This window comes from Odocoileus virginianus, chromosome 34 (genome assembly GCF_023699985.2).
Source record: "Odocoileus virginianus isolate 20LAN1187 ecotype Illinois chromosome 34, Ovbor_1.2, whole genome shotgun sequence".
Taxonomy (NCBI): Eukaryota; Metazoa; Chordata; class Mammalia; order Artiodactyla; family Cervidae; genus Odocoileus; species Odocoileus virginianus.
In genome coordinates this window covers 16,236,071-16,253,877 of record NC_069707.1, presented here as the reverse complement: position 1 = coordinate 16,253,877, position 17,807 = coordinate 16,236,071, and the positions used below count along the sequence as shown (strand labels likewise).

The 17,807-nt window shown below is 39.0% G+C and overlaps 1 protein-coding gene across 2 annotated transcripts in view; it reads right to left on the bottom strand.

Annotated features, from left to right (window-relative positions):
* The window catches only part of KATNA1 (katanin catalytic subunit A1), a 32,458-nt gene that overhangs the window by 14,263 nt on the left and 388 nt on the right, over positions 1–17,807 (bottom strand). Inside the window, exons 2-5 of one of the 2 annotated variants that reach the window (XM_020893680.2) lie at positions 16,078–16,212; positions 9,636–9,810; positions 7,587–7,744; positions 1,344–1,524 (exon numbers count right to left, since the gene is read on the bottom strand). In XM_020893680.2, coding sequence (XP_020749339.1) covers positions 1,344–1,524; positions 7,587–7,744; positions 9,636–9,797 — 501 coding nt within the window. In that variant the 5' untranslated portion in view covers positions 9,798–9,810; positions 16,078–16,212. The remainder of the gene's footprint in view (positions 1–1,343; positions 1,525–7,586; positions 7,745–9,635; positions 9,811–16,077; positions 16,213–17,807) is intronic. The other variant, XM_020893679.2, reaches the window with a different exon arrangement.

Below are 17,807 nucleotides of genomic sequence, written 5' to 3'. Positions count from 1 at the left end.
CATAAGCACTCAAATAATAACTAGCACTGAAATCTCGGTTTATAAAGCTCATTCCTCACTAACAGGAAACCAGGGTTTCCTGGAGAAACAAGAGTAAATACAGGAGGAGCCTAGGACACTATTTTGTCAGAGGTTGGTGAGTACATGTTAAAAAGACTTAAGATCCTGCTTCAAGGGTCTCCCTCTCCTCAAATCCTGGACAATTTAAGCATCAGAAAGATAGTAACACATTTTAATTCATTGAATAAAATAATCCATGAGTCCATACAGATAAAATTAAATAAAGGGGAAGAGATAGAGCTTTTTCTTACAATTCAAAGTCAATTTATTAAAGAAGAGATAATAGCATTAGAAAATGATTTTTCAATTGTCAGAGGAGTAACTGATTCAGGCAAGAACTCCTGGAGGCTGAAACAAATAAAATTTTGATGAGAAACAGGATATTTATGTAATCTCAAAAGTATCTCCCCACAAATGACTATAAAGGGAAAAAGAGTAACTTTAGAGTGGAGAGACTTGGCAGACGCCACCCTAACCAAGTGATCCAATGTATCACAAGTAACAGAGCCATAAACATCCTGTGTGCCTCATATGATACGCTGAGCAGAACAAAACTTCACTTCAGTGGCACTCCTGCCAAGAATGCACAACCTTAATCTAATCGCAAGGAAACATGAGGTGAATCCAAACTGAGGAATATTCTACAAAGTAACTCTTTAAAAAGGCCAAAAAAGGTAAAGGCTGAGGAAATGTTCACATTAAAAGAGACTAAAGAAACGGGACAACCAAATGCAACAAATGCTTCTATACTGGGTCCTGGCATGGAGCGGGCGGGGGGAAAAGCTATAAGTGACATTATTAGTGAGACTGGCAAAATTTTATAAAAGTCTGTGCATTAGATAACAGTACTGTATCAATGCAAAATTAATGATTTTTGATCACTGCTTTGTGTTTGTGTGAAAGAACATCCCAGTATTTAGGAAACTGACACTAAAATATTTAAGGGTAAAAGGGCATGATTTCTACAACTTACCCTCAACACTTCAGGAAAAATCAAGTATACACAGAGAGTAAATGATAAAGCAAAAAGGGTAAAATATTAATAACTGGTAAAAACAGGTAAAGAATATATGTAAGTTCTTTATTACCAAGATAGAAAGTTACAAAAAGCAACCAAAAATATTTGTTGAATACTGAGTGGGAAAAATCCTAGCCTAGGTGCAGTATGACTATGGTTTTATTATAGTAGCAGATTTAATTCCTAAAAATTATTAAAATTTGTACAGTCTTCACTTTTAGGGTTAATAAATAACTTTTAATTTATAAAAATCAGTAACATTTACCTTTTCCTCTCTTCCTTTATTCTGTTCTTTCTTTTCCCGACTACGAACAGCTTTCCCTCTGTCATTGTGAAGACTGTGTGTGGATGGACGGTGAACTCTGACAGCTGTACTTGGACGGTTACCCTGTGGTTTAGGGTCGCTGTACTGAGAAGACTGGCGTTTTCTAGGTCCTGGTGATGGTCTAATCAAAGACAAGATCAAGAAAATCATAATCAACTCTTGGAGTTGGTACAAACACAGATGAACACACACTGTGTAAGTCAATCTATGACTTGAAGCGATGGCAATGACTGAACACAAGATAGAACTGCAGGTCACTGAAATCTAAGACCTAGCATTGAAACTGGACATAACTGTCTGCAGTGCAGTACGGTTATATGGCAGAAACACAGAGGGCAAGTGATCATCACCTCTCTTTTGAAATGAAATACCTGCTGTATATCAAGGATAAATGAAAAAGTAGGCTGATTCTTGAAAACTGAAAAGAGAACAAAATAATCAGAGAAGGGAGTTTTATCAAAAGATAAAGAACAAAGAACGCAGGTGTGAATCACATTTATGTACAAACATACACACAGTTTGGTACCATTTCATTTAGAATGTATCATAGTTCTCACATTTTAATTAATAAAATTTAATCATTTTTCCATTAAATAAAAAACTGATACAGCACTGGCTACGGATAGTTACAAGAAGTCATGTATAGTGTTTTGCCTTTATGTAGATCACTTCATCTTCATTTCTGTGGCAGAATTTAGAGCTCTCAAATATTTATTAGGATCCTACTGTTATGCTTCTAGACTTGGTTGGGGTAAGATGAGCAATAAAAATGGTACTAGAGTCCTGTACTCAAATACCTCAGATAGAGTTAAGAAAGAGATACACAAGATTAGGCAAACATACTATAAAGTATGAAAGAGACCTAGTGCTGTGGCAATAGGAATGGCCTCTTGAAGACAGAAAGCAAACTGGATCTGGAAACATCCTCCTAATTTAGGAGTTGACCTAAGTAAGATGGTACAACTGCAGATAAGAAAATGAGTGGGTAAAAGCAAAGAAAGCAAGATGAGCTTAATCTACATAAAGGTCATAAAGACACAAATTGTAAAGATACAATGATAAACACTAAAGAATGATACTGGAGCTTCCCTGGTGGTCCAGTGGTTAAGAATCTGCCTGCCAATGCAGGGACACAGGCTCAATTCCTGGTCCAGGAAGATTCCACATGACACGGGGCAACTAAGCCCATGCTCGGCAACAAGAGAAGCCACTGCGAAGAGAAGCCCGAGCTCCACAGCGAAGAGCAGCCCCCACCGCCACAGCCAGAGAAAGCCCTCGCGCGGCAACGAAGACTCAGCACGGCCCCAAAATAAATCTTTTCTGAAAAGTGAAAAGTGAACTAAAAACAACAACAAAAAAAGAGGATACTGAACAGATAAGCTGGTTCAGTAAGTAGATCTAAATATCACCAGTTCAAGAGGCTTGGTTGTTAGCTGACTGTCACTGAAAAGGTTTTACAAAGACCAGTCTCACAATGAATAAGATATACTGATGAAAGAATGCAGGGAGGCACTATCAAGGCATAAGATGAGAGCCTAGCTTACGGAGTGATGATAAAAGTCTAAAAGACACACTGTGAAAAAAGACACCCCTAGATATCTTTCATATTGAGAAATGAGAATTTGGGAGGATGATAAAGCCAAACCAAGGTACTGATTTTTGTGAAAGGAATGATGGGGGTTCAACTTTGAATTTAGAAACTTGGGTAGCCAAGTAGGGATACTGTTTTAAAATATATATTTTTCCCCTTAAAAAAAAAAAAAACACTGAAATATATTTCAGTAATAAAGAATTCGAAAACGTCACCTGTGTGTATGTGTGTGTGTTAGTCGCTTAGTCGTGTCCAACTCTGCAATCCCATGGACTAGAGACTGCCAGGATCCTCTGTCCATGGGGATTCTCCAGGCAAGAATACTGGAGTGGATTGTCATTCCCTTCTCCAGAGGAACTTCCCAATCTAGAGTTAGAACCCTGGTCTCCTGCCTCACAAGCAGATTCTCTACTGTTTGAGTAGCTCAAACGGTAAAAGTCACCTGTATCCCCACTATCCAGAGTTAACCACTTAACATGCTATTTTCTTATGGTTGCCTTTCATTTAAACAAAACTGGAACCTTTATACATACATATTCCCTGGAGGAGGAAAAGGGAACCCACTCCAGTATTCTTGCCTGAGAATCCCATGGACAGAGGAGCCTGCCGGGCCATAACCCATGGGGTCACAAAGAGTCGGACACAACTAAGCGACTGATAGACACATACATACATACACTCATATTTTTCTCTCCTCATTATATCATGAAGCATTTTCAGTATCCTTTCCTCTATCATTACCTCATACATGACTTTTAATGGCTAGATAGCAGTCAGTCACATAAAATGTGCCACACTTAATCTACTTTTTTGGGGGGGCCAAACCACGTGTCTTGCAGAAAGTTACTTTCCTGACCAGGGATGGAACTTGTGCCACCTACAGTGGAAGCAGAGTCCAAATCACTGGACCACCAGGAAAGTCCCTTTATCCACTTCTTACTGCTGTTCATTCATCCGAGAAACTACTGACAGGCACTACTCTGAATTCAAGATAAAAATTAAAAAAAAAAAAACAACTAATAAAAGCCTTTACTCTCACAAGTTTACACATCAGTGTGTATGGGGGGCAGACGGGGTTTCAATGAAGAAATAAACAGTACATCAGACGATGCTAAGTGCCATCTAAGAAAATATAATAAAGAAGGGTAGGGGTTATGGAATAATACAGGTAGGCTGATCAGAGATGGTCTTTCTGAGGCAACATTTGAGACTTAAAAGAAATGAGAACAAGCCATCACACATGTGAGCTGAAGGAAAGGTGAGTGCAGAGAACTGAAACATTTGCATCCGACTTGTGCAAGAAGGCTGAGGGGTAGAACCGTGAGCACTGAGGTCACGGAGGTAGCGGGGGACCGGATCTCACTGGGTGGCACCGAGGGGCATGCTGAAAGCGTTGGGTTTTATTCAGCGAGATGAGATGTTTGAGGGACTCCAGCTGACTTTTAAAAGACATTTTAAAAGAATTATACCTAATGGCTTTATGCTATTTTTAATCGCTCCTCTGAAAGCCTTCAATGAACCTCCTTGTACAAACATGTTTGTGTACAGCACTAGAAGAGAATGAAGGATCGACTGACTCAGTTCTCTAAATGGGATTAAAATTTAGGCGATGTCACGGTTACAATCCCCAACAGAGGTGAAAGAATAAGCTTTCTTAAGTATGAGTACAGATTAAGACTAACAGAAAAATAAAGAGTTTTGAGGGATATTCAGCTGAGGAAGTTAAGTTAAATAAATTACAGAAAGAAATAGAAAGATGTAGCAAATAAAGTCAAAGCGGAGGACTTCGTAGCTAACAGCTGTCCAGGGCATTTAAAATCAGAGACAGAACAAAATATGGAAGAAAGCCAGAAGCAATAAGGAGGGACCCTACAGCTCATCATTACAGACTTTTCAAGATGAAAAGCTCATTTAACAACTTTCTATTACCCCAAAGAGAGAAACCTCCTCTCTCCCCTTGTTAAGATTATGTCAACCAAACAGTTCATTAAATCTGAAATCACCTGAATAATCACTGGGCACATCTATTCACTGGAAAGTTCTTATCAGAAACTGAGAAAGGAGTTATGGTGCTGTTACAGACAATTTTTGTATTCCTCCAAAACTCATTATGCTGAATTCCTAAACCCCAGTGTGATCATTTGGAGTAAGGAAGTAATTCAAGTTAAATAAGGTCCTAAGGGTGGGGTCCTGATCTAAGAAATAGTGTCCTTATTAAGAGACACCAGAGAGCTTGCTGTTTCCTCTGCCATGTGAGGACGCAGAGAAGAGGTCAGCTGCTCAAGAAGACTCCTCACCAGAAACCAAACTGGCAGGCACCTTAAGCTTGGAGTTTCTAGCTTTAGAACTGTGAAAAGTAAGTTTCAGTCGTTTAAGTCACCCAGTCTGTGGGATTTTGTTACAGCAGCCAGAGATTCTGTTACAGAGCAGACCAATACAAGGGCCAAATGATGATTCTGAAGGAGGGATTAAAAGAAAGTTAAGCAGGAGTAAAACATATTTACAGGCAAGATAAAATAAAAACACAACTTCACTCATCTTTATTAGTTCTACTTTGGAAATTAAGAAAAAGTAAACAGAGATGTGGAAAAAATTTCAATTTATTTATAATAAGAAAAAAGGGGTTAACTATTGTAGGTTATATCCCTTAAAAGTGCAGCAAACAATCCTTTAAAAGCAGCAAAGAAGAGGGTCTAAGATGGCTTATAAATTACCAATGTTTACACTATAAACAGCAAGTTACTTTACCTATCTAAGCTTAAGTTTCCTCATCAGAAATTGGGGCTAACAGTTTAGTACCTACCTTCTAAGTCTGTTTTGAGGATTAAATTATATGTGTAAAGTGACTGACATGGTATTCGGCAACACAGTAAATGTATAGCAATTGTCTACTATTAGGATTTTTTTTTTAAAAAATATGATACAAAGTTAAATATTATGGGTATAGCACAACTACAACTATGAAAATAAACAATAATGTATAAAGGACTAGAAGTTGTACTCGGATGACTATATGATTTCTCCTCTACTTTTATGCATTTTCCAGTTTTTCTTTAATGAGCCTATTGCTGTAGTTTTGAGGTTTTTTTTTTCTTTTTAGTGAATTCTAAAATAAAACAGAATACATACACACACACACACACACACACACACACATATATAAAAGTACTTAAGAGTAAGGGTAAAATGTAGTAAATATTCAGAAAGTATCACAGTCAATAACAGAATATTAATACTTTTATCTGGAGCTGAAGAAAAAGAAAGTGGCTAAGAAACAATCAATGCCCATTAGCCAATCCTAAACTGGAGGAAAAACACTTTGGTACAGTACTTCTTAAAGTGTGATCTACCAACCACTTGGATTAGAATCACCTGCAGATTCCTGGGCTCCCCTACTATTATACCAGACTCTCTGGGAGTGAAACCCCAGAATTCACATTCTGAATGAGGACCCCAAGAGATCTTTATGTATGCTAGAGTTTGAGAATGACCAATATGGCCGAGTGTGCCAGCTTTGTAACCAAACACATCTGAGTTCAAATCTTAACTCCACCAGCTACTAGTTTTGTGATAATGGGGAAAAGTTACCTAACTTCACTGTATCTCAACTATCTTACCTGAAACACAGAGGAAATATAACTAATTATTTGGAAGGCTTATTGTGAAAAATAAATAGCATGTGTATTCTATATTAGTGCTCAAACCACATGAGTACTCAGTATCTAGCACTTGTCATAAACTATAGTCAAGGAGGAACAGTTTCAATGATAGACTCTTAAACACCTAAAAAGCACCTGAGCAATGTTTTAATGCAAGGCTCTCAAACTGGTTAAGGGGCAAAGAAACTGGAAGTCACTGTTCTTTGTAGAATGCTACTATACACTAATATATCTAAACACACAATACAAACTAGGAAATCTATTGTGTGAGTAAAACAGATAAATGACATCCACTTGCACTCCTGTCAGTTAAAAAAACATGCAGTGGAACTAAGCATAATTGGCTGTTTTGAGCATTTCAGTAAATATAAACTTTCACTGATCGTTCACTTGCTGGCACCAGGTAATAGGAATCTGGAAATAAAAATGTCAGAATAAAATCTATAATTGAGAACATTTTATCTTTTTTCCCTGTTAACTAAAAAGCCCACTTTTTCAATTTTAGCAGCAGTGTAGCTTGATAAACAGCAGTGTTCTGTGATAGCTTTTTCAGAACTACTGTTTTAGCCTAATTCCCTCACTTTATATAACAAAATCTGAAGTCTAGAATGGTTATATGCTTTTCCCAAAGCTACAGACTGTGGCAAAGATAGACTTACAGTCCAGATATTTCAGTCTCCATCCCCATGTTCCTTCCATAAGGTGTATCTCTACTGCTTTGAGCTCATTCACAAAGCAATATGTCTACCTAAATTTAATTTACTGAAATGAGTCACAGAATCACATGATACAGAATTTAATTTATAAATGGTATTTAAAAAAAAAAACAAAACCCTCTCCCATTCCTGTCTCTCAGCCCCTCAGTTCTCCTCCTAGACAGGACCAATGCTATCAGTTCTGTGTCGGTTTGTTTCTTAAAGGGTCTCCACTTACCTTCGTTCGGCAGGTACGGGCAAGGACCAGACTTCTCCCTCAGATGCTGGAAGCTCGTGTTGTGCAGCTTTTAATGGAGTGCTGTCTAGTTTAAAGCTCTCTAGTGTTTTCATGATATCCTTAACGTGTTTCGCTTCCACGTTTATTTCCTGCCAAACCTGATTTCAAAGAAGAATGTGGTTCTTTACATTTCTGTAACTAATAAATCACTGCCAAATTAAGTTGGGCCATTTATTAAGAATGCTAGAAGCCTCTATTTTGACATCAGATATCCAGGAAACCATACCAAAATGTTTTGTTGAAATTTTAATAACAGATCATAAATTCTTTAAGTACAAAATTAATTCTGATAAAATGAATAACGTGTTCTGGCTAATTAGGCCATCGCTACTTATAGTTCTTATTCAAAGTGCATAACAAGTTTAAAAGTTACCTGTATCTTTAAAGTTTGGTAAAAAATATGACTTCTGCAAGTTGTGCTTTGACGGTTCTTATGTTACTTAACGGACTTTAAAAACGCTCATTAGAATTGACTAATTTCACAATTCACTGATGGAATGCATCCCACAGTTGGAAAAATAAAGCTTCAGAAGATAAATGGCTCAATTCACATACAACCTATATATTTTTTTTAAAAAAGCTGCCTTGACTCAACTTCAAAATGATATATATTTCATATATGAAGCTAGCAATGTTTGGTTTTAAAACTAAATGATTTAAATATCCTTTTTTTTTCTCTACTTTTTTTTAAAAAACACATTTAATCTTGGCATTTCCCTGGTGGTCCAGTGGTTAAGACTTCACTTTCTAAAGCAGGGGGTGGGGGTGCAGGTTCAGCCTCTGGGTGGGGAGCTAAGATCCAACATGCTCTGGGGCCAAAAAATCAAAACATAAGACGGAAGCAATGTTGTAACAAATTCAATAAAAATTTTTAAAAATATAGTCAATCTTTTATTTTTATTTATTTTTGGCCACAGCACGTACCCTGCAGGTTCCCACAACAGGGATTGAACTTGTGTCGTGGAAATGTGGAATATTAACTACTGGACAGCTAGGGAATTTCCAATTTAAATATTCTTATAAAAAAGTTTAGACTTCTTAAGTAAAAGTTGCTGGCCTAAGAACAAAAGGTCTTAAAAGTCTTTCAGTGGCAAATTTAAGACACTTTACGAAATATTTTCCCCTTCTAATGTAAAATATGAAGACGAAGATTTAAGGAAAGAGGTTAAGTTCACAGAGGTAGACCATTTCTCTGTTAAAGAAATTAAGGACAAATATGGAATATTATTTTAAAAGCAGTTTAGTAAAACTTGAGGGTAATAGTCTATCTAGAAGATCAGCTCAAAAAGACTATTAATTTCTATAACATTTCTCTCCTGGGACATTGTTGAACCTTATTGTAAGTGACACATCCAACTGGATGTGTAAGTTCTATAGTTTCTATTTATAAATTTTTTCCCTCATGGCTCAGTGGTAAAGAATCGGCCTGCAATGTAGGAGCCGCAGAAGACTTCGGTTCCATCCCTAGGTCGGGAAGATCCCCTGGAGGAGGGCATGGCAATCTGCTCCAGTATTCCTGCCTGGAGAATTCCGTGGACAGAGAAGCCTGGTGAGCTACAGTCCATGAGGTCGCAAAGAGTCGGACACGACTGAAGCAACTTAGCAAGCACAGAAATTTCTACTGTTCCTCGGTGGCTAAGATTCCTCACATGGGATTCAAGTATGGTCTGATTTATGACGTCCTATAGGGAATACAGTACATGTGAGATTCAGGTGTCATCAGCTTAATAAAGTCAATTCTAATTTTACCAGGTCAAAATGTGATCTAGAAAAAAATTTCAAAACCATTCCTATTAGATTCCAAAAATTAGAATAATTGAGTAGAACTCATAATACTGATGACGGTGACTATGACACATCATTTTAAGTAACTTTATATACAAATCCATATAATAAATTATACAGTCTTAATGCATAACTGCAAAAGCACTATCTATTTAAATCTGAGTATTTTAAACCACTGAAACAAACCACAGTCATGAATCTTACCTGTTGCCATTTCTGCTGGAGGTATGTGTCTTTGACTGAGCACAGATACTTGTTCATTTGGTCAAGAACTCCCTGATAGTAGACCACTGCAGAGTCGTAATTTCCCAGCAATGCATATTCACGGGCCAGCTTCACATTCTCACTAATCATAAGAAGACTCATGCTCAACTACAAGCTAAAAAAGGAAAATTTCATATTAGGTCTTTTAAAAATAAGTACAAAGAGTTTTTTTTAAAAAAGCATACGTTTCAAGGATCCCTGAAGAAGCTCGCTTTTACACACACTGCATTTTCCATCTCTGTACATTTGCTTATGATAATTTCCACTCCTTCAGAGAAATTTCTTAGTTCCCACAGTCAAACCCTACCTATGTGTCAAAGTCCCACTCAGATAAGTAGCAATTATCCCAGTATGTCTACCTTCCAAACTTGCAGTTCAGAAAAAGCCCTCCCCCTTCTAAGGACCCCTGGTACTTGACTGGAGCCCTTCATCTCAAGGCACTTGTCTACCTTGACTCTCTGAGAGCAGGAAAAGATCTGAGTTAGTAACTTCAGTGCATGAAATACAAGTCTTATGGAATATCTGCAGAACAAATGTAGAATGTTAGATGCTTTTCTTGGAAGGCAGTGTGAAATAGAGAAAACACATGTTTTGATGTTAGAAGAATCTTGGTAGAATTCTAATTTTGCCACCTTTGTCAAGCCCTTTATCTTTTCTGAGCCTTAGTTTTTAAATCTGTAAATTGGATAGTTACTACTTCCTTTTTGTTTTTAACCACATCACACAGCTTGTGGGAGGGATCTTAGTTCCTCCAACAGGGATTGAACTCCTAGGCTCTCAGCAGTGAAAATGCAGAGTCTTAACCACTGGACTGCCAGGGACTGCCCAAGTAACCATACTTCCAAGAGTTGCACTATAAGGAATAAACGACTATTTAAAATAGCCAGCACACTACTTGGCAAAGAGTAGGCCTTCAATAAATGCTAACTGCACCTTCCCTGAAACTTTTCATATGCAAAACCAAGCATAGTCTTTGTACTTAGTAGCATGTGGATATATGGATATGGAGTTTTCATAGGTAGGTTTTTGCTTACCCTCTAGACAGCAGATAATTTCAACGACATAAAAATTGGTCCAGAAAATAAGGGAAAACTGATCAACTTTTTATGAGGTAGAAAGTGGAAGTGTTAGGCGCTCAGTGGTGACCGACTCTTTGCGACCCCATGGACTGTAGCCTGCCAGGCTCCTCTGTTCATGAAATTCTCCAGGCAAGAATACTGGAGTGCGTTGCCTTTACCTTCTCCGGGGTATCTTCTTGACCCAGGGATGGAACCCACATCTCCTGTGTCTCCTGCACTGCAGGTGGATTCTTCACTTGCTGAGCCACCAGGGAGCCACCATCTCAATTTTCAAAACGAATTAAGAACAATACAAAGCCTACCTCACTTAGGACCACGATGTGGTCATCTTAAATAAAAGATTAGCTAACTAACAGTGTATCAGCAAGGAGACACGTGCACGTGCGTGTGTGCGCGCACACACACACACACTCCACGATCAAGAAGGTTTACCTCAGGAATGTAAGGATAACCTAAGATCAGAAAATCCACCTTATAACTCCTCACACTAACAGACAAAAGAAGTTCATACAAAAACGTGTAGCACATGAACGGCAATTTATGAAGGGGAAACCCAAATCGTTAACAAGTATAGATACTAGTAACAGAAGAATGCTAATAAAGTGTGAGACCTCTTTTACATTAACTAGATTTAAAAAAAAAAAAAATTAGTACTGGCAAGAATTTGGGGAAAAAAACATCCCCTCACATAAATTTGTGGGCATAAACTCCAATCATTTTGGAGAGCGATCTGGTAGTACTTAGAGAAATTATGTACACAGCTATCCTATGATGCTGCCACCCTACTTTTCTATAAATACTCCAGACAAAGTTTCACACAGATCCACAAAAGAACTTGTTTTCATATGTTAATGACAAAACTGTTAGAGATACCCAGTAATTGGAGGCTTTTTTCTTTTCAAGTTTTCAAGTTTTCTTTTCAAGATTTCCTGCTAGGGAAAAGATAAGGAAGTATGGTGCCTGCACTAACGAATACTACGTAGCAGATGGAAGCAATGAAGATGATGTGCAAATAGCAACATGGATATATTGTCAAAATACAGGGTTAAGGGGATTTCCTGGTAGTCCAGTGGTTAGGACTTGACACTTATTGCCGAGGGTCTGAGGATTCAGTCCCTCGTTAGGGAGCTAGGATCCCACAAGCTGCTAGGCCAAAAAACAAACAAAAAGTACAGGGCTGGGTGAAAAACAAACAAACTTAGACACAGAACAAGGTCTAAATCCCCAATACCATTTTATAAACTTAAAAATATGCTATATATGTGGTATATAAAACACTCTTTTTCAAAGGATACATACACATCCAAGAACATATCTTAAATATATTATAGTGTCTATAGAGGGTAAGATAGGGAAATATGAGTGGAGAAAGAGGATGAAGGGTAGTGTTAGGGTTAAATAACCACAACAAAAGAAGTGCCTTATATCCATCAATAATCACCGAGAGCCTGTAACATGGCTCTCAATGACCTCTGCCTTCTGGTGTCCATTCTCCCCCTGAATGTAAGCTCGTAACAAACAGAATGCACGAAAATAACGAAACGTCACTTCTGAGATTACACTGAGACTTCCGCCTTGCTCACCGTCTTCTGCTCTCTGGTGGGACCACTCCAAAGGAAGCCCAGCTACCATGCCTCGAGCTGGCCATGCAGAGGCTCATGCGGCAAAGATCTGACGGAAGCCCAAGGGCAGCAGTGAGGAACTGAGGGCCTCAGTCCAATGGTCCAGAGACACTGAATCCTGCCAACGACGCCGTGAGGGAGCGGGGAAGTGGATCTCCCTCAGCCGACCCTTGAGGTAACGGCAGCCTTGACTGGTACCTTGACTACAGCCTGTGAAAGACTCTGAATCAGAAGCGCCCAGCTAAGCTATGCCCAGAGCCTAACCGGAGAAACTGTGAGATAACAAATGCTTGCCATTTTAAGCCATTTAGTTTTCGGTTAATTTGTTTTGAAGTAGTACAGCTATGAACTGGGTCTATAAGTAATTCAAGACTGATCATCTGAGGTCCAAAAGAAAAGGGGAAAAAAAAAAAAATCCCATGACTTTCTGAAGTCATGACCATGGATAATATTCCACCTGAATGAAAGCTCTGGGTCAGGGACGTGGCTCTCTGTTATTTTATGGATATATCCCCAGCACCATGCAGCCTCTCACTCGGCAAATCTTTGGATGAATGAGTGCTGCCAGGTTTTGTCTAACTACTAAGATTTCTTACCTTTGTCCAGTTTCTCACCCTCGGCACGCTCACATTCCCTGATCCTCAACTCATCCCTACTACAAACTGTGTGACTGCTCGGCTCTGAAGCTACATATGCCCGAGAGTGACACCCAGTCTGGGGAGCAATGTAAGAAGAGCACAGCTGGGGCCTGTCAGAAGGTGTTCCGAGCCATACTGCTTGCAGCAGTACATCCCTGATCAGGACAAGCAAGGACGGCGACCTCGTACGTCTTTTCCTTCCTTTAACACACTCCTTTCAGCTCTTTGATCACCCCCACCCCACCCCCACTTTAAAAAAAATCTAAATTGCTGCCCTTTTGTTTTTCTGAGGGCCAGGGTTCACTGTCCCAAAACTCACAGACGTCACTCCAGGCCTTCTTTGAAGGTTCTGTGTTATGGATACTTCTTTCTACTCAGATAAAATTCCTAAGGAGTCAATGAATGGGCACTTCCTAACAAACAAATGTAAAGTCAACCCAAGGCCACATTAAAAATGACCTAAAAATTCCTGGTTATCAAAGAAAAGATGGATTTACTGAAAATGTATCAAAATACTACTCAAAATCTAAATGTCAGACAAAAAATAAATTTTCCAATTCTTTTACCATCTCTCAGTCTAAGACACTCTTCTCAAATGAATGTCAACATTGTAAGTTTACAGGAATCTTCAATTTCCAAGAATATATCCTTAGTTGTGCCTGCATTCTCAGTCATGTCCGACCCCGCACCGGCAGGCAGATTCTTTACCGCTGAGCCTCCTGGGAAGCCCTGGTGGCTCAATGGTAAAGAATCCTATCCATCTGTCAATGCAGGAGATGCAAGTTCAATCCCTGGGTCAGAAAGATCCCCTGGAGGAGGAAATGGCAACCCACGCCAGCATTCTTGCCTGGGAAATCCCATGGACAGAGGAGCCTGGCGGGCTACAGTCCACGGGGTCACAAGGAGTCGAATGACTTAGCAAAGAAACAACAACAATATATCCTTACCATTGCCAAAATTACACTTCAGGAAGACAGAATTTGGGTCTACCTGACACAGTATCTGGCAATACTTGAAGAAATGAATATATATGAAGAAAAGCCCTTAGACCAAATTTTAACCACAATGAACTGAAAACACTACCTATTGATTCAATTAATACCAAATGAGATTGTAAAATTATAAAAATGAGATTGTCCAAAAACACACTGCTGGTTTTTAAAGAGAGATTATTAAAAAGAAAAATAACCATAAGTATAGGTTATGCATGCCTTATCTGGATAAAAAATGTAAGTTTTTCCTTTATGTGATCCTTCCTGTCAGAACCACTCTTTTGCTTAAATGTCTGAGTATTTAGTTTATGATGAAATTCATTCATTTAACCTAAGTAAGATGCAACATGAAATTTTAATTCAAGTAACAGAGCCTCCTGATGAGGGTTTCTGAAAGAGGAGAGTGAAAAAGCTGGCTTTAACTCAACATTCAGAACTAAGATCATGGCATCTGGTCACATTCACTTCACGGCAAATAGATGGGAAAAGTAGAAACAGTGACAGATTTTATTTTCTTGGGCTCCAATATCACTGCAGACTGTGACTGAAGCCATGAAATTAAAAGACACTTGCTCCTTGGAAGAAAAGCCATGACAAACCTAGACAGCATATTAAAAAGCAGTCATTAGCTTGCCATATTGTCTGTGCAGTCAAAGCTATGATTTTTCCAGTCTTCCTGTATGGATGTGAGAGTTGTATCATAAAGAAGGCTAAGTCCTGAATTGAGGCTTTTGAACTGCGGTGCTGGAGAAGACTCTTGACAGGCCCTAGGACAGCACAGAGATCAAACCAGTCCATCCTAAAGGAGATAACCCTGAATATTCATTGGAAGGACTGATGCTGAAGCTGAAACTCCAATACTTTGGCCACCTGATGCCAAGAACCAACTCACTGGAAAAGACCCTGATACTGGGAAAGAGAGAAGGTGAGAGAAGGGGACAACAGAGGATGAGATGGCTGGATGGCATTACCGATGCAATGGACATGAGTTTGGGTAAGATCCCGGAACTGGTGATGGACAGGAAAGCCTGGCATGCTGCACTTCATGAGACCACAAAGAGTCAGACACGGCTGAGCAACTGAACTGAACTGAACTGAACTGAGAAGGGGACGACAGAGGATTAGATGATTGGATGGCATCATCAACTTAAAAGATATGAGTCTGAGCAAACTCCGGGAGATAGTGAAGGACAGGGAAGCCTGACGTGCTGTAGTCCATGGGGTCACAAAGAGTCAGACACAACTTAGCAACTGAACAATAGAGTCAAATTATTTTAAACACTAAAAACTCAGTATTAGAACAAAATTTCTAGCAAACTTGATGCGATGCTATGTAGTATTTTTGCTGCTGCTGCTACTAAGCTGCTTCAGTCAAGTCTGACTCTGTGCGACCCCACAGACGACGGCAGCCCACCAGGCTCCTCTGTCCCTGGGATTCTCCAGGCAAGAATACTGGGGTGGGTTGCGATTTCCTTCTCCAGTGCATGCATGCTAAGTTGCTTCAGTCAAGTCTGACTCTGTGTGACCCCATAGACAGCAGCCCACCAGGCTCCTCTGTCCACAGGATTCTCCAGGCAAGAATACTGGAGTGGGTTATCATTTCCTTCTCCATAGTATCTCTATAAAGAGACAAAGTATCTTTATTCCTCCAGGATTAGGGAAAGAAGCATTCAAAGAGACTGAAAAAGGTTACAGACCCAAATATCTGAGTTCTAAGATTTCTGTTCTCTGCCCAGAACAAATACCGGGCCTTCCCAATTCCACACCTAAACAGGATACCATGCCCAATTAATTTTTAAAGGAATCTCAGACAGGGTTCCACTCTCACTACAGTTTTTACTGTAATGTGCAAAGGTCATTCATTCAAGAAATATTACGGAACACACACAGAGGTGCAAGGAAAATAAGACAGACTTTGAAATCCTTTAAGTTTAGTGGGATATCATTTTATTTATCCTCAGTGTGTTTTTTTTCTTTGCTAAGCAGGAGGAAACACAGAACATTATTAAGCACACGCTAAAAAATCAGTATCAACGTTAAAAAATATTTACCTGCAAAACTAATGTCCTAAATTAAAAACAGATGAGGCTCAATTACGCATTTTCCTGCGGGCATTTCAGTTAGCTGAGTGTGTGTAACTTCAGCAGTGACAATACACTGTGAAGCAATTTTCAGAATGTTCATCTCTGGAATATGAAAGCAACCATAATGCTAATTTAGAATCAGTCACTGATGATTACAAATAAGTACAATAAATAGTGACCAATGATCAAGTATAGCATGGCATACATTCATACCTTTATAATCATCATGATAAATACTCAAGAAGTGAAAAAATGTTATCACTACAAAAAAAGCACCAAGAGATACCCGGTCAAGAAAACAAATATATATATATGTATTTGGTAAACTTTCAGTTCACCTCGAACAAAACAAATCAGTGAATATAACAATTAAAGTGTAACTTAGAAGCCATATCAATAAACACCACAGGCAGAACCTATTTAGCATGTTATCAATATTGACCATACTGATTTGATACAGTATCTTTTAAACCAGTCAAGCACTAAAAAGCAAACAAGCCCAGACCATTGTTGTAAACCAAAATTCAACACTGTTGTTAACACAGTAAATTCTACAAGATTCTCTAATCCTTAGTATTTGTCAGAATCGTGATACCAGTTTCAAAATAAGATGCAGAATCCATTGCAGACTATGGGCCTAGCACGGAATCTTTAAAATGTAAAAGCTACTTGAGTAACTTATGCCATAAAGGACCTTTACATAGCTTTTCATAGTCTAAGAATGTTGGAAAGTTGACTGGCATTGAAAATAAGTAAAAGGAAAACGTGAATAAAAAAACACGTTGATTGGCACTACCTCTTTATTTTTTTTTTTAAGGCATGAAACAAGTCACAAGTTAATACTTGTATTAATAATGCAAGACAAAGAGTTTTGCCACTGTTTCTTTGTGTGTGAACTCACTGATTACAAAAACCATCGCCTTTGGAAAAGAAAACAGGACTGCACTCAGATATTTTGGCCTGTATGAACATCACAAGAATCTTTCTTGATACCTTGGGTGTTCTAGCATTGTGACTATGTGGCAAAGATACATCGCACACATTCTAAAACATTAAGAACGTCCTCAGCAGCACCTAAGGGTCTGATTTCAAAGAGGAAGACACACATGAGTGCTTTTAAAAGAGAGAGGTGCAGCAGTGTGTTGTCAGAAGTTGGTAACTGATATAAAAATGGCACTTGGCACTTAAAAGAGAAAATTATTTTTGAGTCAACGAGGGCTTGAGTCTATCCCCCACAAGGCAATAAGGATCCACGTCCATCTCTAACTTTTATCACCACATAATATACAATATGAAACAAAGTTTCGAGGGATACTTTTTCTAAAAGGTACCAACTTGAAACAAACAAAAAGAGTCGTTAGCCTCCTGTAGGATGCCCAGCTCCAAAATAAGTAAGAAATAACATCCTCAACAATATCACAGCTACCTAACAAAATGTAATCCCCAAAGTCAAGGCTTTTGCTTCCCCCCGCCCCCCAACCCAGGGGAGAGGGTTTCGGGCGGAGAACGTGTCAAAAAAGCGAAGAAATAAAAACAGGTTCGTCGACCGGAGACGTCTCTAACGACATAGGCCTAGAATGGGATCGACAGGGGCCCCCAAAAGTCTCCGGCCAGACAGGCTTCCTCAGGTAGGAGGACCGCCACCCGAGCCACAGGTGTCAGCGACAACAGGGAGGACCTAGAACCTCGGCGCAGGC